The sequence below is a fragment of the Thermobia domestica genome, chromosome 16 (genome assembly GCF_964235325.1).
Source record: "Thermobia domestica chromosome 16, izTheDome1.hap1.1, whole genome shotgun sequence".
NCBI lineage: Eukaryota > Metazoa > Arthropoda > Insecta > Zygentoma > Lepismatidae > Thermobia > Thermobia domestica.
In genome coordinates, this window is record NC_137469.1 from 29,538,119 (window position 1) to 29,564,435 (window position 26,317).

The following is a 26,317-nucleotide window of genomic DNA, read 5'->3' on the forward strand; positions in this document are numbered from 1 at the left end:
ATAACCAAAGGCAAAATCAAGTTCTTGTTTTCAAAAACCTCTTGCAGTACGTTTAAACAGACCCTGAGTTTTTGAACAATGTTGAACAAACGTAGATGTTAGTACGATCCAGAGTCAAAACGCCGAAGTGCCAAATGGCAAACAGCACTATCCTCTCGTCAAAAAAGGCTCGAATGAGCAGATCGAAGGCTCATTGTCCTCTTTGACTACAATAATATAGTCCACCACGAATTTGTACCTGAGGAATGGACCGTCACGGATGATTTCTACGTGGAAGTGCTGAAAAGATTGAAAAACAAGGTCAATCGAGTGAGACCAGACACTGCCGCCAATTTTAAGGTGCACCAAGTCATACCTGATTCGTGATTAACCCGGGATGACATCACAAGCTTCCTCAGCCCCTTTCAGTCCTGATATTGCCCCAGAGGACTTTTTGTACTCCCGAGTGAAAACAACCCTCAAAGAACTCGCTATGGAACCGTAGCAGAGACCAAAGGGGCTTCGACGCGCTGCTTGAAGAACATTCTGGCAAAGAACTTTCAGGTGCCTTCCAAGCGTGGAAAACTCGTTGGCAGAAATGTGTCGACTCCCAAAGGTCCTATTGTTAAGCGTTTTGATGATTTGTAGCGATATTTTCAATGTATTTTTCCCCCAAATTTGGTCCTGTATGAAAAGACATTCTCTTCAAAAATTCTTCAGCTTTCTTGGTCATATTACAATATTACGAAGGTAGGAGAAAAGGTTATTCTCTTCTGAGAGTGCTACCTTTCTTGGTCATAATAGAGTATTTCAAAGATAAAATAAAAAGATTTTCTCTTTGAAAATGCTTAGATCTTTTGGTCATAATATTACGGAGGTAAAAGGAAAGGGCGATTTCTTTGGAAAGTTCTTAGATTTCTTGTCGTAATATTACGAAAATAAAATACAAGTATATTGTCTTTTGGGAAATATTTCTTAGTCATTGTTACAAAGGCAAAAAGAAAGAATGTTTTCTTTCGGAAGTCTTTAGATTTCTTGGTCGTAATAGATTTCGTGGATAAAAAGAATATATTATTTTTCGAAGGTAACCTTTACCTTGGTTACAATACAATGTTACGAAAGGTAAAAATAAAGAATGTTATCATTCAAATGATTTGTTTTTTCGAATTATACAACGAATTTCATAAAATTTCACAACACAATGTTTCGAAGATGAAATGAGAGAACGTTCTCTCTTGCAAAATACGTAATTAGCTTCGGTCATAATATATTATTATAAAGGGTAAAGATATTTCTTTCATCTTTCCAAAGTTCTTAGATTTTATTGATCATATATTACGAAAGTCAAGTGAAAGAACAGGAAACTCTATCTTGTGTTTGCATTGCGATTCCTTTCGTTAAACCGTCAAAATATATCATGACCGAGTAAACTGGACCGGCATTACGTCAGCAAGACATACATTTTGGGAGTACAGACTACCGGGGAACTGGGATGTATGGAATGCCCCCCAGTAAAGCGGGGACTCTCCCCGGAAAATTTAAAAAAAAAATTGTCTTCGTACATTGTATTTTAAAGCATATTTGTCTTCAATACTGAACAAAAACTTAAAACTTTTTGTTCTATTTTTACCTTTGATAGTTTTTTTTTTTAATATGTGGTACTATTTGGTCTAGGAATTAATTCGTGCGGGTGGACAAGAGATGGCGCAACGAACGGAGCGTCCCACAGTTCCGTGTATCCACACATGTGTTGCAAACCCCTGTCATCGCGTATCGTTCGTAGTATAGGGTAGTGGATTAAAGCGTCAACAACACCAGTTTGTAGTTAAGTGAACATGGCGCAATTTGTGCCTGATAAAGTGTTTTTGCGGGGTGTCCTGCTGCATTACTTTAACATACAGAAAAGTGCGATTGAAAGTCATCGTATTTTGGTGGAAGTGTATGGTGACCATGCTCTAGCTGAGCGAACGTGTCAGAAGTGGTTTGCACGGTTTAGAAGTGGTGATTTCGGCTTGGCAGACCAAGAGCGAGCTGGACAGCCAAAAAAATTTCAAGACGAAGAATTGACAGCATTGCTCGAGCAGGATTCGTGTCAAACGCAGGAACAACTTGCAGCAGCATTAGGCGTTGATCAAACAACAGTCTCCAAACGCTTGAAAGCCATGGGAATGATTCAAAAGATGTCACATTGGGTTCCACATGAATTGAAAGACGAAAAACCATTTGCGAATTGCTGCTTCAACGACAGAGCAGAAAGGGGTTTCTGCATCGAATTATTACGGGTGATGAGAAGTGGATCCATTACGAGAACCCTAAACGAAAAAAGGCCTGGGTGAAACCAGGTGAACCAGGTCCATCACAACCAAAACGAGATATTCACTGTGCAAAGGTTATGCTGTGCATATGGTGGGATATGAAAGGTGTGGTGTACTATGAGCTGCTGCAACCGGGTGAAACTATGAATGGAGAACGTTATCGACGACAATTAATGCGTTTGAAGCAAGCTCTGGCCAGAACACGACCAGAATGGGAGAACAGACATGATAAACTTATTGTTCAACATGATAACGCTCGCCCACATGTCGCAAAACCGGTCAAAACCTATTTAGAAAATGTCGGATGGGAAGTTTTACCCCACCCGCAGTATTCACCACACGTTGCTCCTTCGGACTACTACTTGTTCGATTGCATGAACAACGATTTGATTGGACAGCGGTTTACTTCTTCAGAAGATATCGAAACATGGGTCTCTGACTGGATCGCTTCCAAGGATGAGGACTTCTTTCGCCACGGAATCCGTACATTGCCTGACAGATGGGCGAAAGTGATGGCTAGCGATGGACAATATTTTTCTTAAGGTATTTATGTATTTTGTGTTTGTACTACAGCTTCAATGTGTGCGTACCAACCGCACGAATTAATTCCTAGACCAAATAAAATACACACACACACATTTTACAGTTTGTTTTATTATTCAAGGAGAAATTACAACTTTTTTTTTTTTTTTTTTTTACAATTTTAGTTAAACTTAAATGTACCAAGTGTATGTCAAAGACATAATGATAAAAAGTGTGAAGTGAATACTCAGAAACAACAAAGCTTTGAAAACAGGTTTTAAGCCTACAACTAATGTAAATCAGGCTCCACAATATGTTGTTTTTTAAAAATCAAACTCACCTTGCTACTCATTATTTAAACAAAAACACCATACAAACCACCACCATGCTAGTAACACCATGTTTGTTACTTTACAGCTTACTCTACCTTCACCCTCATAGGGCTAAAAGCTGACTGCCTTTTTTGAGAATCGGAAACAAATTTTTGTGCTATTTTTTTCATATCCACTTTGTCTAACATTGTTTGGTGAATGTAGTAAACTGCTATGATTGAGTCTGTTTTGGGTTATAATTGACCTAAGATACTTGAAATATTCAGGGAAGGGGATAAAAACCATTTATTTATTTATTTATTTATTTAACAATCACCAGATATAGCTCAGAGGCCATTTTACACTGGATATCCTACAACAACAATAACAATGGAAAGGATTTGGGAAGATATCGGCCAGGACCTGTTTAGTAGGTACCATCCCAACCTATTTGCCTAGTAGGACTGATGGAAACCCTGGAAAACCTCAGACAGGATGGTCGGCAGTGGGATTCGAATCCACGGCCTCCTGAATGCAAAGCCAACGCTCTACCACTTGAGCTACTTCGCCCGGTAAATTGGGAGACACGTCCCCAGTGCGTGAGCTGGAGACTTCCGAATATTTGATAATTTAATTAGTGCGAATATTAGCAAGTGCGAGGCCACAGTTCTTAGGTGTTGCACACACACACACACACACACACACACAAAACAGTTACTCGCTATCTATTACCGTCTCTGTTCTCTGATATCAACGTTAAAATAGAAAATGGTTGACTTCTACTTCTTCCGTTTGAATAAACAGTTAAAGGAGAATATATAACTTGTTCCTGAGGTACTGATTTCCTATAAAGAAAAACATTTCTCGCTCTGTTACTTTCTTTTCTTGTTCTGATACTTTCTGACATGTAGATAAAGGGACGGATGTAACTGTTCCATAAGTTTTTGTTTAAGGATTGGATATACGAGGAACAATCAATAAGTTCCCTCCATTTTGTTTTAGTTTTGGCATTTGTGATGCAATCATAATGAGTCTTGTAGACTACAGTCCTTAAGTTGCCTAATTATGAATTTGACGAATATGAACACGTCATGACAGGCAGTGTACGAGTAATGTAGCCGAACTAAAGTGTATGTCGTGATCAGTTGGTGTAATTTCAAAGATCGAGAATACACAAACATCAAGCTTGTGTGCAAATTGAGGGGAAAATCTGCTTCAGAGACTTTAATAGCCTTAAAAACAGTTTTAGGCCCATTGAAATGTTTGACTCTTTCCAAAGCTAAAAAGTTTGGGAAGTTTTGGAATAGAATGGAATGGAAGTTTTTTTCCGTTTCGTCAACGTAGGAGAGATCAAAACCAATGCAACGGCTGAACTTTGGACTTTGGCTTTGAAAAGATGACTTTCGTCAGGGTTTCCACCAATCGCAGAAGCGGTGGAACAAGTGTATGTGTGTGTGGGTGTGTGTGTGTGTGTGTGTTTCAAAGGTGTCAACTTTGAAGACGACTAAATAAATGTGTACCATATTGTAGTAATAAAAAGCTACTTTTTGAGTGCCCCTCGTATGCTATCAAAGAAACAAGAGAGTGAAATTCAGAGATAAACAAAAAACGAATAGTTGTTTAAAAAATGACGTTTTATGGCCGTGTGCACCAACGAAGTTCAACTGTTGAACGAGGGTCATAAAACCAAGCTCGGTGAAAATGTCTGTTGCACCAATAACGTTGAAGATTAAGTCTCGGTCAAATGGTGGATAAACTTGGCTTTAGCTTGAACGGCCGAATTTGGGGGTTTGAACTTCCTTGATCCAAGTCAGTCTGTTTACATTCAATAATGTATTTGTGTTTTTTCCACTAATGAAATTACAATACATTTTTTAGTATTCGGAAAAATATTTTGCTCGTGGTTTCATTACTTTTTCCATCACAATTACGATCACTGAAATTAGACTACTCACAACTCTATGCACACAATCTGGAAAGTCGAAAAGACCGGCATGCGGTATGCTTTCTTCATTTGTTACTTTATTAAACGAAGATTAGAGACAAAAGATGACAACCAATCAGAATCGATTTTACAAATTGACCGAAGTTTACTTAAATGAGATATACTGAACTTCGACTTTCAATGATGCAATAAAAGTCCGGTTTTTTTAACTGTCTTTCATTCACATCTTGCGATGGGCGGGCCGCAGAAGGTTACGCCTTCTCTGTGGCCAATGGTGTATAATAATAATGGATGGTTACTGTAGAGATGAAAGACAGGGTTTAATTACATGTGTTTAGTAAATAATATTAATGTCAATTTGCAGGTACCGTAGAACGATATGATAGTCTGGGGCTAAATTTGTGGTCAACGTGATCAGGTCATTATCGATATAGATGGGTATTTGTTTGGTATATATGGCGCTCCGGGTTGTAGTCAGGTGAATTTGTTGCTCTTTCATAAATTTCGAGATGGTCCAGAGGAGGATATCCAGAACGGGGAGAGCAGAAATCTGGTCCAAGAGATCTGTGATTGTAATATGTGATGTAGCTATGTGATGGGTGATATATCGGGTTCGCAGGTTATAGAGATGGTCCAAAATAGGTGGCATGTTGGTATTTTGATAGAGTTCAGCCTTTGGGGTTTGGTATGAAAGGGAGTAAGCGATGCGTAACGCCTTGCGCTCGAGAAGTTGAAGGCGGTCATAAAAATGGGATGGTGCTGAAAGCCACGCTAGATTACGTATGTCATAGCTGGGCGGACAAATACTTTATAGGTGTAGAGTAATACATTGGCGCTTAGGCCCCAAGTTGTGCCTTTCAAGTTCCGTAATAGATTGGGACGTTGGCGGATATTTTTCTCGAGAGCGGCGAGGTGAGTGCGCCAGGTTAGATGTTTATCAAAATAGACTCCAAGATATTTAACGCTGTTTTGAAGTGAGATCGTTGATCCGAGTACCGTAATATGGAGGCGTTCCGGATTTCGTGAGGGACAGTATTTATGTTTCTTTGGACCAAACTGTAGAGCATGGATTGGAGGTGACGGAGAGGGCATATCGGCGACATATATGATATAAAGAAGCGGAGAGAGAACGGATCCTTGTGGCACTCCTGCTCTTAAGAAAAATTCCTGCGAGTGTCCCTGGTTTAATTGAATGAAGGCACGGCATTGATATAGAAAATTTGCTATCAGGTGGACATAAGGGAGTGGTAGGAGACGTTTGGGAACCACGTTAAAACTTGAAAGTTTAATGTTGAACGCGTTTGAGTGAAAGCTCTTTTAAACTTCGTTGGTGCATGGCTGTTAATCTTATATTTTGTATTTTAATAACATTTTTCTTTTCGAAAAAAAAATGAGTGATTCATTGCAAAACTTTACCCAAACAGATAAGGCAAAACTAATAAAAACTAATAAAAGAGAAAAAAAGAGAAAATATAGCCATTTTTATTTCCACGCAATCATCACTTTAAACGAAAATTACATTCAAATGGGTCTGCAAACCTTCAATGAAGAGAGAAAACATGTTTATATATATATATATATATATATATATATATATATATATATATATATATATATATATATATATATAGTATAAAGCATGTAAACAAATATGTCGGCAAAATTGATTAATATATCATACATACTTGAAAGATTTACCTCAGCGCCATCTCTTATCTTCATGAGTAACTACCTTTCCTCGGAACAGTAACGAGTTTCTCGGTGGGAGAAACTGAGTGTTTCCCAGCGATAACTCTTTCAAGAGATTAATATCCGGTATTTCGGAGTGAAAGGTAGAGTGGTTGAAGAGGGGGGGGGGGGAAGAAGGAAAACATCTACCTTATACAACAAGAATTCTGAGAAAGCGACCGGTAGCGCCAAATGTGCCAAATAACGGAACTACGCTCTCCGTAATGAGGAAATAGGCTTGGGAGTAATGGACCATACATCTTCGAATGGTAGATTAGGCAATTAGTATTGTTTTACGCCGCCACTATGCTGCATTAACAGGTCAATTACAGAAGAGTCAAACCAATTGTGAACGGCTCCGTTTCATTTAACTTCTCAAAATGGCGACGAGAACGCAATTATAAGATAAGTGAAAATAAGATCTCTTTAGCAAATGAATCGATTATTTAGAAAATGGAGATGTAGCTAGAAGGAAACAAGATAAGGAATTGCCACAAACACCGTTTTAATTTTCTGATTTGTTAGTTCTTCAGTTAAACTTCTAAAATAATTTCTATAACAAGAATAAGGTGCAGATTATATAGCGTTTTTTATGTATTATGAGTACAAATATACTCTATTATGCATAAAGTCCATTCGCAATAAAAAAAAAAGAAAAAGTTCAGGATGCTTCAAGAGCATTAACAAAACGAAATTAAAAAGAATTCATTTTTCTTAATAATTTCTACAGGCTTTATACCAATTGTTCATTGTACTTTATTATTAAACAATTCTTGTAATATATCTATATCTATATCTATCTATCTATCTATCTATCTATCTATATATATATATATATATATATATATATATATATATATATATATATATATATATATATATATATATATATATAGTGGCGGATCCAGGATATGATCAAGGGAGGGGCTAAACCATAGTTTGCCGGTTTATCCAGTGTAAAGCAGGATTGAAGCCCATTTTATCCAGTGTATACCTGAGCTTCAAAGGGGGGTATAGCTCCCATAGCCCCCTCCTTAGATCCGCCACTGTATATATATATATATATATATTGGAGTACGAAATTCTTTCCACATGTTTTGTTTGAGGTCTGTTAAAACGTTCTACGATATGTTGTTTTACTAAAACACATGCTCAAAATGGAAGGCTAAAAATTGAAAAATTCGCAAAATATCATATCTGTATGACTTACGGTTCCCGAGATATGGCTTCTTAAATCTCCCGAAATCCGAACATTTTGGCATCTGGAAAACGGTAGCAGTTGGCCAGTGGCCATCGGTTACTATTTGGTACCAAAATGTTCACCATCCTCTTAGAGACAAATCAACACCAATACAGTATCATCTCTCATGACTTACGGTTCCCAAGAAATGGCTCCTTAAAACTCCCGAAATCGGAAATTTTTTGGCCAATATCTCGGGAACGGTAAGAGTGAGGCGAAAAATTCCATCACTTCTTTGAGATAGTTTTTGATGTTCTATCAAATGGAGGGCTCAACATTGAAAAAATTGCAAATAACACACACATCCGCGCGCACACTCACATACACATATACAGTCACAGAGAATTCAGTAAGGAACTTTTCAAGTTAATTGAAAATCCGTTAAAGAATTCTCATTTTTCCTAACCATACTTGCACAGACATTCGGGTGCCAACATTATAATGACTACAAATGGCGACCACCACATAATGATTATAACAACACCGGTTTTTTGCACAAATAATCTTCCAATCCCTTAAAAAAAACTCTTATTGTTTTGTCGAATGCATTTTAACTATTTAGACCTGTACATGTAAAGAATGTGAGTACCATAATGAAATGGTAATGATTATATTTCTTAGTGCAGATCTTCTAAAGACTTCAAATTCTTATTCTAGTAGAATTATTGTTGTTGCAATTGTTGCAATTGTTATACCAAGCAATTTTTATTTGGTATACTTGCACTGAGAAATTTGTTTCGTAACCCACTGACAATTGTAGGAGCCGGAGAGGGCAGATGTAGGTGAGCAGTACAGAAAGTTTCCAGTCAGAGCCACTTGCGCCACAAATTTATTACGATTATGCTCTGTACATACCTGACTCTAGAATCGGAATATATATCTAGTCTCATTCACTATATATATATAATTATCAGTGTGAAATTCAAACAGGAATGCACAAATTGGATGTTTTCTGTTTGGTCACAGTCAATCATCATGATTTCGTAGATTTATTATCAAAAGATTGTGTGGTAAGATTTATGAGAAATAAGGAAAACATCCATCTATATGAAATGAAGGGTACACGGAAAGAAGGAGCTAATCGACATTTTACATTTTTGTCAGGAGAAGCAATTTAAAACTTTGATGAGCGCCTTCTTTTCTTGTATAGCTGTTTTTCTTGTATAAGTTTCTCTACAACGAGTCTTTTTTTTTTTCACAATATTCGTAGTGCATTTAGAAGTATAAACTAGCACTAAACATAGCACCAACTAGCGACTTTTTCGCAAAAATTGCAATGAGCCCTTTTTGTGTGTGTGTGCTCTTCAAATCCTACCTACGGAAGGAGGATAGTTGCTCCATCCTGAATTGTCAAATAATCTTCAGTTCTTGGAAGTACTTGTCAAGACATACTGATTTGCTTACTCATACACTATAGTTTTTAATATATTTACATTAAACACTATCGTATAGTACCTATTATAGTTTATTTACTATAGTTAATAAGGATTTATGTGCTTAAATAACTGTTGTATTATTATATGATGTGTTATGTGCAAACGTGCATCCAAGTGTGTGTGGCTGTGTGTATTCGTGATTGTGCCTATGTGTCAGTCGTTTACCCTCTTCCAGTGGAAAAAAAATTCTGCGGGGCGTCCTTGGATACAAAAATTGAAATTTGGAACTGATGTAGCCAAAGGTGTACAATGTTCGTTTGCGTGTTATTTTCACACTAGCAAATGCTCCCACAAATTTATGACTGCTAGCAATGTTTTGTGCAGGACTGGACTTGAGCCGATTGGACTTCTTTGCTTCCAATTGGACACCGCGATAGAGTATCACATAATCTACTGTCGGGTTGCCAAAACAGACAAGAATAATACATTACAATATATGATTTTCCTTCAGAATCCCAGTGAGTGTTGGCATCTAGGCAAGTGAGTAATTTTTTTATTCTTTTTTTAATTGAACTGATCGAAATCCATTTGATATAATCAATTCAGACACAACGTTTGAATAGTTCTTTTATATAGAGAGAACGCAAGCTCCAAACATTGGAATGTTACAATTCCAAAAACAAATGCTACGAACTAATGTGTCAACCCAATATTTTAAGATCTTTGGACAATGTAGAAAGGGCAAAAACAGTGTACCAATAACATATTACCAAAAATTTGGAAACAGGCTGGTAGTGATATTCGTCGCAATACCCCAAACTATGAAAAGGAAATATATTCTTTTCGTGTATATAAAAACACTGTTTACCTTGCTCCCCCCCAAAAAAAAACATTTCCGCCTACAATACTCTACTTATAGCTGTAGTTATGAATGACAATATTTTGGAATATATATATATAGACTCACATTTAAGTATAAGTACATTTTTCATGGCATTGTTCAGTAGATGATTAAAAACAAAAGAGTAATTATTATTTTTTCTTCATTCTTTTTACAGTTGTAAAGCAAAAATATGAAGTTCAGGTGTATGATGAATACGTTATGAGCGGAAACACTGCAGTTCTCAGGTAAGAGAAATCTTGATTCAGAATTTTCTTCTTTCCTATTTCATTCGATCCTATGATTATTTCCTCATCGAAGCATATGCAACTGTAATCGAAGGAAGAGTATTGCCGTTATGGAGAAGCACCCCTTTAAAACTAGTCTTGATGCGTCGATGAAGAGTCGCCAATCCTTTGGGTCGTAGGATATGGTTAGAGTTGCCATTAAACCGTTTCTGTTGTTGCAGAAAGATAATTGTTCACCAGAGGTGAACGATTAAAAATATGCTCATTCTCTTGTTTGAAGATGGTTATATTTGCACCTAGTTGCAGTAGATTGCATGCCTGCAGCCTTGATGCTAGATGTTCTGTCTTGTATTTAGATAAGTCATTAAGATTGTAAATTATTGGAGAATGAGTACCTGAAGGACAATACGTAGAGCCATGTTTATCAGGAGATGATGGAACACTAACATCAGTGTTCGGGGCACTATCACTGTCACCATTATTTGCAGGTCTTGTAGGCGTTGGTATGGGTGAGGAATGTGACACTGGTTTTGTTTCTGACGTTACGTTAAGAAACATTATACTCTTCTTTGATTTACAGTTTGGGAATCCCGTAGTCTTTGTAAGACAGAAATAACATTCTGTTATATCGCCATATCATGGTTCTCGCCATATCATAGGTATGGCAACAGACATGGAGTTTCTTTCACCTTTTCACCATGTAATCAAATTCACGTAACAAGTAATCAGCAGTAATGTGGTGGCTATTCTTTCGAAATATGTACTATAGCAAGGCCAACAAGAGATGGTCTCTGACGTTTCTTACCACATGCGGTGGGACATTGCAGCCCCTACTTTGATACTAGTGTTACCAACCACGATCATTCTGTCTTATACCATTAATTAAATTGCCACTACAGTTGCACCGAAAAAAAACCTTGACACAAGAGTAGTGGCAATGTCATTGCGAGCTGTCAGAGACGTTCTCTTACTGGACGCACTATAGGCTGGCTGCAGAAGAAGAGAAAGAAATGTTTTAAAATATTGTCGATAATGCTAATATAAAAAAATATATTCATATGTTATAAAATAATGAGATTGTCAATATGATGTTGGCAGGACAACAAGAAATATAGAATATAAATAAATGCAATCAAATAGGAATTAAGTGGGTGTTAATTGGATGGCTCAAATTTACGTTATAAAAGAACCAGAACAGCGATATTTTATCGTTGTATCATACTGTTCAGAACTTTGTTCGTACCACACACTTTAGTACACGATATGCAGAAACAACAGAAACACTGATGTATTCCTAATGCAGTAATAAACACACTATTTGTAAAGGTACCACCAATATCCAAACGCACTGCACTTTAAAGGATCATCCATTAATCCAGATGTGTTATCTCCATTCTACGCCCATACGTAGCATAACCTGAAAATGCAAGAACGTTATAAAACAAAGGTTACTAAAATTGAATAATATAATTATATGATGCATTATTTATCTAACATATATTGTAATTCTAGTGTAGATACAGTCTAGGTGCCTCTGCGAATTCTAATGTCTATGTAGGGGGCCGCGGTGTCTCAGTGGTAGAGCGTTCACCTCTGGTGCATGGGGTCCCGGGTTCGATCCCAACCCCCGCCAAGTGAACTTTGTGGTGGACAAACACCGTGTGCGTGGGTTTTCTCGGGGTTCTCCCGTTTCCTCCCACTTTCTTCATTCCACCATTTCATTCATTACTCATCATCACCGTCTCCTTTAGTCTAACCGGCATAACCGTGGGACGTAAAACTCAAAGATTTCATTTCATTTTCTAATGTCTATGTAATATCTAAGTTTGGTTCCAATCGGGTAATAATTAGGGAACATACGAATTTTTCAAACATCAACTGGAAGCCATTTTGCAATTTTCCAGTCAGATCACCGCAAATATCTGCACACAAATATTCGTGTGTCTCACGAAACTACCCTCAAAAATTTAAGTTAAAAGTCTGACAACTGTGTCTTGTAGATTGGGAGACAGACAAGCGAACAAATGGAGATCGGTCATCCCAGACTCCTTATTGACCTTCGACATTTATTGCCATAATCCAACAACAATTTCTGACACTCAATTTCTGATCTCATATCGGGATTCAGCACACCAAATTACATGACACATATTTTCAAATACCAGAAAATAAAATGCTGTGGATCCGTGGTTCGGAATAAACTGAACATAAATGAATAATAAAAATTAATTTATTATAAATGTAAACAATGTAAACAATTATAATTTTTAAATGTAAACAATGAGTTTTTTTTTTAATTAAGTATGATTTTTATCCTATAGTGTACAATGAGCCGACTGGCTTGGAGAAAATAAGTGGATTTAAATTCCGTTATTGAAGGTTATTGGAATTAATAAAAGTCATTTGTCTCAATTCTTTTAAAAATGTATTCACTTGAAAATGTACAGTAAAGAATAATTTTACCTGTGAAATCCTTTAAGGTAATCGTTTCGTGCCAGTATAGTTTCTCTACTGAAACTATTTCATATTTTATTTTCTCCAGCAAGTGTGTGTGCTCCTCTTTTAAAGTTTATTGGAGATAGTTCATGAAGCATGTTGGTTAGTTTTATTTTACTTAAGACGCAATCCTTTCTTCTGGACGTTAAGCATCTTCCTAAGGAGGTTTTATAACCACTTTCTTGTGTCTTTTTTGGAGAATGGCAAAAAAAAAAAATGCCCTTCTTGAAAACTTCTAATTGATTCCCCCATTTTTATTTCTAATGCATTTCTAAAGCATCTACAAGGCTGTATTCAGGAAAATTGGTTTTAATTGTATAATACAGCATGAGGAAAAGAAGAAAGATTATACTAAATATGCAGCCATAAAGAACTATGTTAAACTGTGTAGAATATAATGATTACTTGTGAACAATGAGGATCATTGTAATTCCACCAGACTGCTGCTTTTGGACACGAAAGCAGTGATACCAACACCATAACTAAAATTATATTACCATTGTCCTGTGTAATCGGGTGTGGAAACTTCTCGGAAATCATGTGCAGAATTTTCATGTTATACTATGTATAACTGTAAGAGAACTAATAAAACGACTATATCTGTTCCTTTTTGTATCAAAAGGTCCAATAATTTCAATCAAAAATTTTCTTGTAGGCCTTAGCCCTTATATCTGTAGAACTACATATAGTGTAGCCAAACACAAACTATCACTTAACTAAATATGATATGCTTAGACCATGGAAAATACGACAACTCGATTTAGGGTCCGTTACAAAATTTTTGTCTCCTGATCCGAAAACTAATTATTGGCCAAGATCGCAATCTTTTGATCCATTTTTGGACCATTCCTAAAAATTCTTGTTTCTGTCTACATGTAAATATGTATAATTAAAAAACGGAATGACATAGTGGGAAGTAGTTTTCTCTATATGGATTAGTGTCTCAAAACTTCATATGATAGATTTAACCGTTTTCAGTTTCAACGTTGGATCCCCATTTAGGAAAACTGATTAGATTTTGTGACAAATGGTTATTTCACGAACCTAGATAGATTCTGAATTCCAAGAACACGTTATTCCTTCTCCCATATCCCTCTATTGAAAACAGATAAACTGTAGTAGACTTAACTACTTCCGGTTTCAATATTAGACTCCGATCGGCAAAACTTTAAGAAATACGAAAGAAATTATGTTTTTTTTTTCCCTCAAATAATATAGTTTGTATGTTTATTGAAATTCAGCGCCCTATTTCAGTGTGGATAGGTTTACCAACTTCCGCAGAGGAAATTTCTAGACGACACGACCGTGCCTCATAACTGCTTGACCATGAACCGTACGATGCAGAATCGGAGGAGGGCAGTACAGAAAATATCTATTTGAAAGATATTACACAACAACATATCAAACAAAATTATAAGAAAATACTGTAAAATTTAATTAAATTACGTACGTACATTTAAAAAGGGAACACTAATAGTTACTCTCACATTTTTACATTGAAGTTGTATTTTTTGTGTGACCTCTACATATAAGTAGAGCTCATTCGTGGCTAAGCGGTTAGCATACGCGCCTATGGCGTGGGAAGACTCGGGTTTGATTCCCGGCGGGAGCTCATGTGGTTCGGTATCCACGACTCACATAGCCTCGCTGCTGAACGGGACGTTAAACTCAAAATCTACTCCACTCCACTCTACATATAAGTAAGGACCTTTCTCTTCGTTCCTTTCTTACATAGGGTGGCCGAATATGACGTCCCACATTTTAAAAGCTAATAAAACAATAAGTATTGCAGGTAGAAATGTGTTTATTCAAAAATATAAAAAAGTTATTGAAAACAGTTTATAATCGCTTTATTTTGATTTAAATGAAACAATTGGCAATACAATTCGAAGACGATTTCTGAAGGTTACACTGTAAAAAATCGTTGTGTTATTTCAACGACATGCCTATGTGTTAACACGATTGTGTTAAAATATAACACAAACAGGTGGTTAGAACAACTCACTCTCCATTTGGAGTTGTGTGTCAAATACCGGTAGTTGAAATGACACACAGCCTATGTGTTAAATTAACACAAGTGTAGAATCTTTGGTGTTGTTTTCTGCGTGATTGCCAAATATGTTGTGCATCTAGTTAGAAAGCCTTATAAATTGAAGCTACAGACAAACACAGTAGAAAGAAATACTTAAACAAATCCAGGTATATGCAAAATTTCAACATGCAAACCGCGCGATGTGTTTTCAATTGTTTTACATAATGTTCTGAAGAAATATGTCAACAGCAAGAAACAACATCGTATTACTGTGTCACTTCTGCATTGCACTAGAGCTCACCATTCAGCACCGGGGACTGTGCTTCAAAAATGGCGGAAAACAAGTAGAATCACGATTAAGAGGCAAGCATATTATAAGAATATAGGTAAGAATTTCCTATCATTCTTGAACAAGATGTTGGTGAAGGTTGTGTTTCGCACAATAAATGTTGGGGAGGGCGACAAAAAGTTTTATGAAGATTTTCTATATGAAGTGTTCTGTAATTTACTATTCTTATTTTAAAATTAGAATCTTCGGTAAGCGTAAGCATGCACATCACATGGTTTTCCAACACAGAAAAATGGTTACATTAACACCGCACACGGAGTTATTTCAACACCGAAATAGGTGTCGTAGTAACACAGAAGTGGAGTCGAAGTAACACCACAAGCGGTGTTAATCTACTGCTTTCACCTTGAATTTTAACACAGGAAGTGTTGAATTAACACCAAAACGTTGTTATTTATACGGCTTTGACCTTGAATTATGACACAGATTGTGTGTTGAAATAACAAGAAAATGATGTTGAAGTAACACAGGAACTGTGTTATATTGATACTTGATATGGTGTAATATTAACACAAAATAATTAACGCACTACACACTGTGTTACTTTTCTTCGTGTTGGTGCAACACCGCCACAAGTAACACTCAATACTTTTCTTCACACTAAGGACCGTGACATGGTGTCGAATCAACACCGAAAATACTAGCACAGATCCTAATTTAACACCGCGCAACACCGGTTGTGTGTTAAGGACGTAACATACCCCATTGTTAAACGCCAAGACCGCGGGGTCTGTGTTGAACTAACACCGCATAGTGGTAGTCACGCTGGAACCATTGCCCTTGTTAAAATTGAGTTGAATTAACACAACCATTTTTTACTGTGTACAATTTGTAATTGCTCAATAGTACATACGAGCACTTTTAGGTCGACTAGATTACCTTTGTCAACGCTGAACCCGTTGTTCGGAAATTCTCGATCCACTGCAAGATAGCCTTACATGGAATAGCAAGCTTTAAGAGAGAAGTTATTCACACAGTAATCACAGAACTGCTGCTTTTGAAAAACATTTCGACCGAGTACGCGCGATGAGCTCCAGACCAAACCATAATGACAACAGAAAGCAGAAGAGTGATGAGCGGAAGGGATAACCACTCCTCTCGCCTTTCCACTGACAGCGCTACAACCAAGGATCTTACAAAATAGAGGATCTGCCCTTGCAACAAAATCTTGAAGCCATACGTCACAGTTTCGCCACCCCTACTCTGCCCTCTCCGTCCAATAGGATCGCAATGTTTTGAGCCAGCAATCATGGCGGAAACGAAAGTATCCAATCAAGCAATGGCAGAAACGAGAGTAGCCAATCAGACGTGCCGATGCTCGGTTGTTTTTTTGGCTTCATCGATTTAATAGGATGAAGAAACATATGGGCAGATCCTCTATTTATAACATCCTTGGCTACGACAGACAAAGAAATGAAGGTCTTATTGGATATTGTTGACAATAATTATATTGTTAATTGATGTGCAATTTCAACACACAAGACAACACAATAATTGAGTCAGAACAAAGTAATTGCAATCTGTTATCAATACCATTTTATATTTTCGAATAAACAAAATTCTATCTGTAATACTTTTTTATTTTATTAGTCTTTAAAATGTGGGAGGTTTAATTGGGTCACCTGTACTAAAAATGTGTCATTCAAAAGAAATTCGAATATTGTAATGATTGGATAGAGGTTGCGATTTTTTCGACAGAGACATGTCAATTCCAGACGGTTGGCAATCATAAGGTTAAACCTAAAGTGGAATCCGAACCACTGTAATGCATTCAAATTTCGATGTTCTCCCACCGGGAATTGGACCCAAAGCCACATGTGCAAACCATTAGACCACAGAGGAGGGATACTATATCATAAAAATTGAAATATTGATAGTAAGACATGCAAGAAAAATTTATAACAATTTAATCAAGTTCTGTTTAGAAAGGCATTGTAGGCAATTCTTGTTAATACGAGGCACGTTTAGTGATGGAAATTGTACAGTCCTCAGCAAAAAAAAAAAAACCTGCAACATGAGCATGTAAGTTTATTGTGAAATTACGCCTAACAACGCAGGGAATCAACATAACGTCTAAGTGACACGAATCACGCCACGAGAAACCTCGGCGTCCTCCCCTGCACACTTATTTTGGAACAAAAATCTTCGTCGCTTCACAATAAACTTACATGCTCATGTTGCAGGTTTTTTGCTGCGGACTGTACCATAATTATCATATTCATATGAGAATTTCATTGTTCGTTCGGTGCACAGTCAAAAATTTGCTACCGTGCAGTAAAGTACGGTAATTTTGAAGTCGCAAATTTGGTTGGAAAAGGAGTGCTGGTATTACTATTATTTTTCAGAGTTGGCAATCTACTTCCGCCCTTATCTGTCTATTGATAACAAAAGTAGCCATTCCGGTTTCAATATTTGGTTTACAATCTCATAGCGTAAAATCAGTAAGCAGGAGCAAGAAATGTTTTATTTTCATTTTGTACGGAATCATAGTCAGAAGGATAGGTTCCATTACTACTGTTATTTCTTACTGATACCGGAAATAGTAGGTGCTTATATCACTTTCCGGTTTCAATATTGGATTTTTCATACTTTGTAAGTTCCACGCAGTTTCAAAATAGTGGACGAAACTCACTTGCGTAATTACATATAGAAATTTCCAGAAATATTTTTCTTTTTAAAGAAATAGACTAAAGATCAGAAGGATTCAACAACTTCTTGTTCATAACACTAACTAACTAACTCTATGGGCCCTGGAACCTCAGAGATTCAATGCCGCGTTCACAAAAAACTCTCCACTGACTTCTATCCTTTGCCAAATGGATCCAGTTTCTGCTTTGTATTCCTATTTCTGCGAGATCCATCTTAATATTATCCTCCCATCTGCGCCTAGGTCTTCCTAATGGACGTTTTACGATTGAAGTCCCCACAACTTTGAAAGCGTTCCTACTTTCTTTCATTCTAGCTACATGACCTGCCCAGCTGAGCTCCTTAGACTTGATGATCCTAACGATGTCTGGTAAACGGTGTAAATTATGTAGTTGCTCGTTATAAACTTCCCGCCATTCTCCATTTTTTGTTCCTCTTGGGTCTCAAAATTCGCCTTAGGATTTTATTATCAAATAATTTCAGTTTACGTTCTTTCCTCAAAGTAAGTGACCATGTTTCGCAAACTATATTGTACAACAGGCATGATTATTGTTTTATATATTTTAAGCTTCAAATTCTTCGACAGAATTCACGGCGACAAAAGGTTTTAAACTGAATAATAACAGGAATTCCCTGCTTTCAGTCGACATTCTGTTTCTTCGCGGATATGATTTTGGTCTGTTAATATTGACCCTAGTGTCTAAAAGTCGAAAGTACCGGTATTATTTGATGTTTCAGCTCATCCATAATTTCCAGTATTACGCGTATGATCTTGGCGAATTTCCATGTAGGGCCTATTTAGTTTTTCCTGCATTTACTTCTAAACCTATGTCCATACAAGTGTTTATAAAGGATAAGCATTTCTGGATATTCCTATCTGTAATTATACAAGTGTTACAAGTCTTACAGAATTTGGAATACCGGAAAAGCTAGTTAGGTAAAGATGTGTTTAAATGAATCCCAAACTTAAGTCCGAGCAGGAAAATTATTGTCCACGAGCTTTCACGACGAGGATGGCCTGAAACTAGGGATGGGCAGAACTAGAGATGCAAAAAAGCCGGCTTTTTTGAATCGATGGTTTTTTTCACATAAAAAGCCGGCTTTTTTGGGAAAAAACGAGAATTTTGGAAATTTTGGCTTTTTTCAACTTCATGATTTTTCTATCTAAATAGCTTTCTTATAGTATATTCTATAGTTAGAATTCCATGACCTGAATGTGATATTTCGCTCTGAAATTCACCATCAAGATGGATGGAGCACATGTTTTACGAATTAAAGCTAACATGAAGAATGTAGTATTTGAGGGTAATTTTAGAGGCTATTTAACTTTATTTTAACTTTTGAGTTATCGACATCTTTTTTCTTCTCTAGTTTGTCATCCGTGTTTCATTTCTAAGAGCTTTTAGTACTCTAGCTTCTAGCGCAAAAGTTAAACTTGCCCGTTTTTCTATTTATCCGTCAAAGCGTACGTTTTTCAATATATCCGTCAAACCGTACTTCCACATTTCTGTTATACTGTAGCTGTGAAGTGATTTAGCAATAATTTTCCGGACACAACCTTGAATACCAATTTATACAAATAATCAGTAGCGGATTTAGAAAAGTACTTTAGGAGGTTTTTTTCTGATTGTTTCGTTTCCTAAAAAGTCCTAATTTTATTTGGGAAGTGCTTGAAGTTTATGAGCACAGGCATAACTAATATTTCGTTTCGTTTATATGTTTAGCAATAATCTTCCGAATACAACTTTAAAAATCATTTTATAGTGAGAATCAGTGGCGGATTTAGAAAAGTATTTTGGGAAGGGTTTCTTACTAATGTTTAGTTTTTTTAAACATTCGTAATTTTTATTTGACGGGAGCTTAAAGTTTATGGGTAAAGGCATAAATAATAGATATTTCGTTTGTTGCAGACACTCCGTAACTTTGGGGAACGGGCTTCAGTCCGAAAGACCGCCCCCCTAACCTTCGCAAAACTGTCACTGCTGGTAATTAGTAATAATAACGATTTAAAAACAATAAGAAAGGAAGTCGCCCAACTCACAGTACACGCACTATTTCTACATTCACAGATGGAATGAAGAAAAGCTTTGTCAGAATGGTCGAATGCTGGTTGAATCCCGGACTTCCCGATAGAAGCGCAAAAGCTAATCACTCAGTCATGTTTGTTGTGCAGTTGTATTTAGCTTAACTTAAATATATTCCGTAGTCTTTTTTTGCGGGGGGGGGGGAGAGTTCCGTAATGATATGTTGAATCCCTCTTGTTAAAAATTCAGAAAACTTGAGGACTGGGTAAACTGTGATGGTGGTTCTATAAAACTTAACTGTAGAATTTCAAGAATATACAGAACCAAAAGCTCTAGATGTGCAGCCTTTAAGTGTATCATATAATCTAGATATTTCTCTTATGTTTTATTTTAATTTTATTTTGTTTCAAAAACAGGGTATGGAATATTTTGAAGTAAAAATACTACATACTATTTTGCTAGTTATTTGTGTATTCTTTAAAAAGAAGTGTTTACTTTTAGGGTTGGCTGGTTTACACCAACTTTTTTTTTAATAACTGGTTTAAACCACAAAAATAAAAAGAATGAAAAATGCGAATCCTGTGAACTTCATGGTAACGTTTCCAGATATCAAACCACTTGTAATAGTTTTATTTCCCTTTCACCTTTTAATCAAGGTGTCCCATGTTCAATTCTCGGTCGAACCACAGGTGAATATGGAATATAAATACATAACCCAAGTAGCGGTTCGGATGTCAGTTTAAGCGAAAGTCTTCTCCTTGATAACCTCGGTATTTCGTAAGGATGTTAAGCCTAAATATACGAAACAAACCAAATTGTATATTTCTGCATGCCTAAATGCGTGTTGTTTTATAAAGAAGCCAATATTGCTTAAATATATTGATAGAAATTGGCAAAATTTATCGATTGCCTACGTAGCTTCCAACATTAGCTTGGATTGGACTTTCAATGATATCTACGTACCGGTACTAAATTTGTAATTTAATACCTCAGTTTTAGCGTACTGATTATGGTACGTTGACCTTTAAATTTTACATGCAAAGCAATAACAGGATTTTCCCGTTATTGTCTTACGTTTCAAGTAATGACGGGATTTTCCCAATGGCTAGGGCGGGAGATTCTCAACTTAAGAAATTTACTGACCACACTTCTTTAAGCTTATGGGAGTTCTTCCGGCATAACCCCGCTGTTGCATAATAACATCAAGGCGAAACAAACTTATTTCTGTGAATATGGAATATAAATACATATAGCAAAAAATCTAAAGTCAAAAAAGCCTGGTTTAAACCAAAAAAGCCTGGTTTAAACATCCCCAAAAATCGGGTTTTTGGCATTTTCAAAAACAACCATGGTTCTTGCCAACTCTGCTTACTTTTGTATATAGGAGGTTAAAAAATTCTTATTATATACATTGGTTAATCCTGTGGAATTCATAATATAAATATGTTGAAGAAAAATTGTTTGAAATATTTTTTCGAAATTCATAGTTTATTTTCGATGTTTTATATTATTATCAGCATCAACCACTAATTAAATGATTTTTTGTGTTATAGAGAAGCGATACAAAGTCTGTTTTATCAATTTAAAGCAGTATTTTGAAAAAAGCCCAAAATTTCCGATGCAAAAAAGCAAAGCAGAAAAAAACGAGTTTTTTTCCAATAAAGCCGGTTTTTTTCCGAGCCCTTGCATCTCTAGGCAGAACCGGTTTTTATAAAAACCGAAAACCGGTTTCTATAAAAACCGAAACCCGAAAACCGACATTTCGGCTTTCTCCAAAACCGGTTCGGTTTTCTCCAAAAAACGGTTCGGTTTTCACCGAAACTGGTTTCGGTGAAAACTTTTCGAAAACACATAAAACTATTTCTGTGGAAATTGATTCGGTTTCCGGAGAACAACGAAATACCATTCTGGCCAGAAATAGAACAAATTTTTGAAAAAAGAAACCGGAATCGGTTTTGAAGAAAACCGAAACCGGATGAGCTGAAAAACCAAAACCGGTTTTTGTGCCCACCACTAGAAACAAGAAGGTGCATTGTCGCCGTTATTGTTCAACTTTGTTCTGGAATACTCTGTAATGAAATTCAAAGACATCAATGAGGGCCTAGAGCTGAATGGTATTCATTAAGTTGTGGCGTATGATAAAGATGTAAATCTCATCAGGAATGATAAGAGAACAAATAAAAAAAATACAGAGGTCTTATTAATTAAAGAAATAAGCCAAGAATCTGAAGGATTCAACAACTTCTGTTCATAACAGTAGAAGAACAAAATTCCAATTAAATTACACATAATAAAATCGAATGATAACGGAAGAAAATAGCGCCGAAGACAACAGCACATACTTTGAGTTACTTTGAATTGTTTGTTTTCAGAACATAAAAGAGTCGAGGATATTACATATAAAAGAAACGTATCGGTATCATGTTTTCAATTTTCATTTTCTATCCTCCATTTTCGTTCATTTCTTTGTTCCTTTGGTTCTAGACTACAACAAAATAAATAGAACCATTTTTCTTTTGATGGTTGACGAATAAAACGGAAAAAGATTGGAGTGAAGGTGAGGAAGGGGGGGGGGGGGTTAAACCGTCAGAAGATAATTACACAATGCTGTTCTCGAAACTAGATGTACGAGCACAAAAGTTTTAAAACAACACACAAGGAGTTTCAATGATGTACTCGGATGCAATAAACAGAAATCTGCATCGTAAAAGTGATGCATGAAAAGTGTTCTTTCGTTTTAGCAGTGCAGGCAATATCATAGATAAATCAGGTTCACATTATTACAAGTGGTATGGGCGTAACTGCAACGATTGTGTGTTTTACTATTAGGAGAACGTAAACAACAATAGCTACAGACGCTCAGCCATCTTTGAGGAGGAGTGTCCAATACAAGGATGTTATAAAATAGAGGATCTGCCCATACGTATCATCATCATATGAACTCAATGAAGCCAAAAAACAACTGAGCATCGTCTGAGCCGACACGTCTGATTGGCTACTCTCGTTTCCGCCATAATTGTTGGCTCAGAACATTGCGATCTTAGTGGCGCGGAGTGGGCAGAGTAGGTGTGGCGAAGCTGTGACGTATGGCTTCACAATTTTATTGTATGGGCAGATCCTCTATTTTATAACATCCTTGGTCCAATACTATTAATACAAGTCGCTACGACTATGTAATATTGATCAGTTATTATTCTGCACCCGAAAAGACGATAAGTAATTGTAAAATACTTCCAGCTATATTTTCAGGGGAAAAAAATTATAGAACTAGATCGTTTTTTATAAGAGAAAAAGTACAGATGAAGTGTAAGATCAAAATTTTCATGCTATATCAATTATTTCCCTGTTAAACAAACATAGATTTGTTGAGAAAATGTTCAAATGTATGTCGAGTTAGGAAGTTTTGGGGGGACGGTGCGGACCTGGTGGATCCCCCGACGGTACGCCCCTGAGTAGACACAATTTGCCAGTTAACATTATAGTTTTAATGAGTTTTATTTAGCAAAACCGCTTTATATACGCGAATTTACTAGTGATAGTCACAAAAACCGGTTTTTCGGTTTCCGGGTTTTAGGAAAACCGACACCAGTTTTGAAAATTTTCAAAACACTGGTTTTTCGACGAATTCGGTTCGGTCTTCACCGAAACCAGTTGTCGGTTTTCTGCAAAACCGGTTTGGTTTTCCACCGAATCTGGTTTCGGTTTTCTTCAAAATCGGTTCGTTTTTTACCGGATCCGATTTCGGTTTTGTTCAAAACTGGTTCAGCTTTTCATCGAAACCGGTTTGTTTTTTCAAAACTGGTTCTTTTTCTGACCAGAGTAGTGTTTCGTTGTTCTCCGGAAACCGATTCCGTTTCCAGAGAAATAATTTTAATGTTTCCCAAAACAGTTTTGGGTTTTTAGTCTCGGTGAAAACAGAACCGTTTCGTTTTTTTTAGGAAAACCGAAAACCGGTTTTGGAGAAAACCGAAAACGTTTTTTGGCGAAAAACCGAACCGGTTTTGGAGAAAACCGTATTGTTGGTTTTTCGGATTTTGCCCATTCCTAGTTTGGCCCTACCTTGTTTGCCCCCGTGTGTATCCGTCCGTCAGAGTGTGAAACATCTCAAGAACTCTCGATGAATCACCATGAATTTTGGTCAACATGTCAAGGGTCAAAACGTAGGTAATCGAGTTCGTTTGATGGAGGTGGTATTCAAACCGGAAATGAAAGGCAAAAAGAATTTCCAATTTTAATAGTTGATCACTAATAGCAAAACATTAACTGATAGCGAGAACCAGTTCCTTGCAATCGATCAAGCGTCTCAAGAATACATTTCATATATGGAGAATAGAGAGAACATAGAGAATTTCTCCATCTATAACTCTCTACTAAAACCGGAAGTGATAGAAATCCATTTCAACTTCCGGTTTCACTATTGATTTACATAGTGAGGAAAACGACAAGAAATAGCAAGAAATATTTTTATTTATTTTTTTTTTTTTGAATCGATTTAGCATTCTAACATTCTAACAATAAGGAATTCAACAGTAAACAAACTTGGGAAAATTTCATAAGAAAAGGAAAATTTTGTGTAAGTCGAGAGAAATTTTCTTAACCTCTTCAGTGCGTAATTTTCAGATGCGAATCGCTGTAAAAAGTGTAGTTTTTTTTTTTTTTTTTTTTTAGAACTTTGGAATTTGTTACCTTTTAATAACTTTTGAACTTCTCAAGCAACCACAATGAAATTTTGGGCATTATGACCTTTGTTGCTTCTAATTAGCTACTATAACTTGTCTATGTCGTATTTATGGTTATCATTATCATCATCATCATCATCATATAGTTAGGTTACACAAAATTTGGGAATGCCTCAACAAATCAAGCCCAATTTTTCTGTGTTCTCTTGGGGTTCCTAGGTGAGCGCAAACTCACTAAATATTGTCGGGAATTACATTACTCATACTATGGTCAAGTATATTCGCCATACGCAATACAAAATTGCCAAAGCAAAATGAAAGCGCATTAACTCGCCACCCACACTGAAGGGGTTAAAAAGAACCTACGAACATTGAGTGAAAGGGGTAATAAACATCAAGTTTTTCATTGATACACTAGGAAGAGGACATCGCACATTATGATTAACGAAATATTATAACCTAAAATTATCATTAAGTGTTAACTTTATTCTATTTTAAATACATTTCAACTAGTGTATTACGATTTGTATACATTTCTTGTAAATAGAAAGGAAAATAGTGTGAATTTTAATAGAATAACAACAAATTTATTTTCGAATGAATTCACTAACAATATGTTTCATGTACCATATATTGTAACTTTAAGAATTAAAGCTTCCATTTTTATGATTTACACAACATTTAAAGAGAATTCTTAGTTTCGAGTACAGTTTCTAGTCTGATGACTGTAAAAGATAGTTTGTCCAATTCTCCTTTGATTTAGTTTAGATTTTCTTTCCGTATCCCGTTTCCTTCACAAAACTTCCATTGTTTTTGTTTTTCTCTCTTTTCAAGACTGTTTTTCTGAGTTTTTTCTTTCTTTTCAATCACAAAACGAGCAAACGGGTATCTGTTCCACTTGTTTGTGCTCACGTGCATGAGACTCCGTGTGTGTGAAAGGAGTTAAGGGTGGGCTTTTAGATGGTGTATACGTGTGGGAGTGTGGGTCTTGGTGTTGGTGAGTGCCAACTTAGTAGGATCTGTTGTTGAAAAATCCTTCAACCTGAGACTTGGCTAGCGTTTTCCCTTTTTTTTCTTTCGTTTTCTGGTTCAGCTTTCTCTTGGAGAAGAAAACAGAAAAGGGCTGAAGAGGTAAAAGGCTGGTGTATGTGTAGCCTATCCTTTGCTAGTTAAAATTCACTGCGCGAACCGAAGGCGAAGTGGTTAATGTCATCGACTTTACCTTAAACAATCTCTTCCAACGGGAAATCTCAGATCCACATCCAGAATGTTGAAATTTTTCGAAGAAGAAGAAGTAGGCAATGTTAAAAAAAAGACAGAAAAAAAGCAGGACTCAGCGGCTATTTCCTCGTTCCCTACCTTCTGTACTCTTACTACCAACCCTCTTTTGGAACTATGCCAAATATATATATTTTTTGGGCAGGGTGGGGAGGGGGGAATATGGCGCCTTGATAGAACTATCAGACATCTTCATCTTTTTTTCTCTCTCTATCATTTTCTTTCTCTCCTACTCTTCATTTCCTATATATATATATATATATATATAT

General features: G+C 36.4%; 1 protein-coding gene across 9 annotated transcripts in view; it reads left to right on the forward strand.

Annotated features, from left to right (window-relative positions):
• Positions 1-26,317, forward strand: part of Dscam4 (Down syndrome cell adhesion molecule 4) — a 751,808-nt gene that overhangs the window by 542,538 nt on the left and 182,953 nt on the right. For all 9 annotated transcript variants that reach the window (XM_081742222.1, XM_081742212.1, XM_081742216.1 and 6 more), the window contains exon 4: positions 10,475-10,544. In XM_081742222.1, the coding sequence (XP_081598348.1) occupies positions 10,475-10,544 (70 nt within the window). The remainder of the gene's footprint in view (positions 1-10,474; positions 10,545-26,317) is intronic.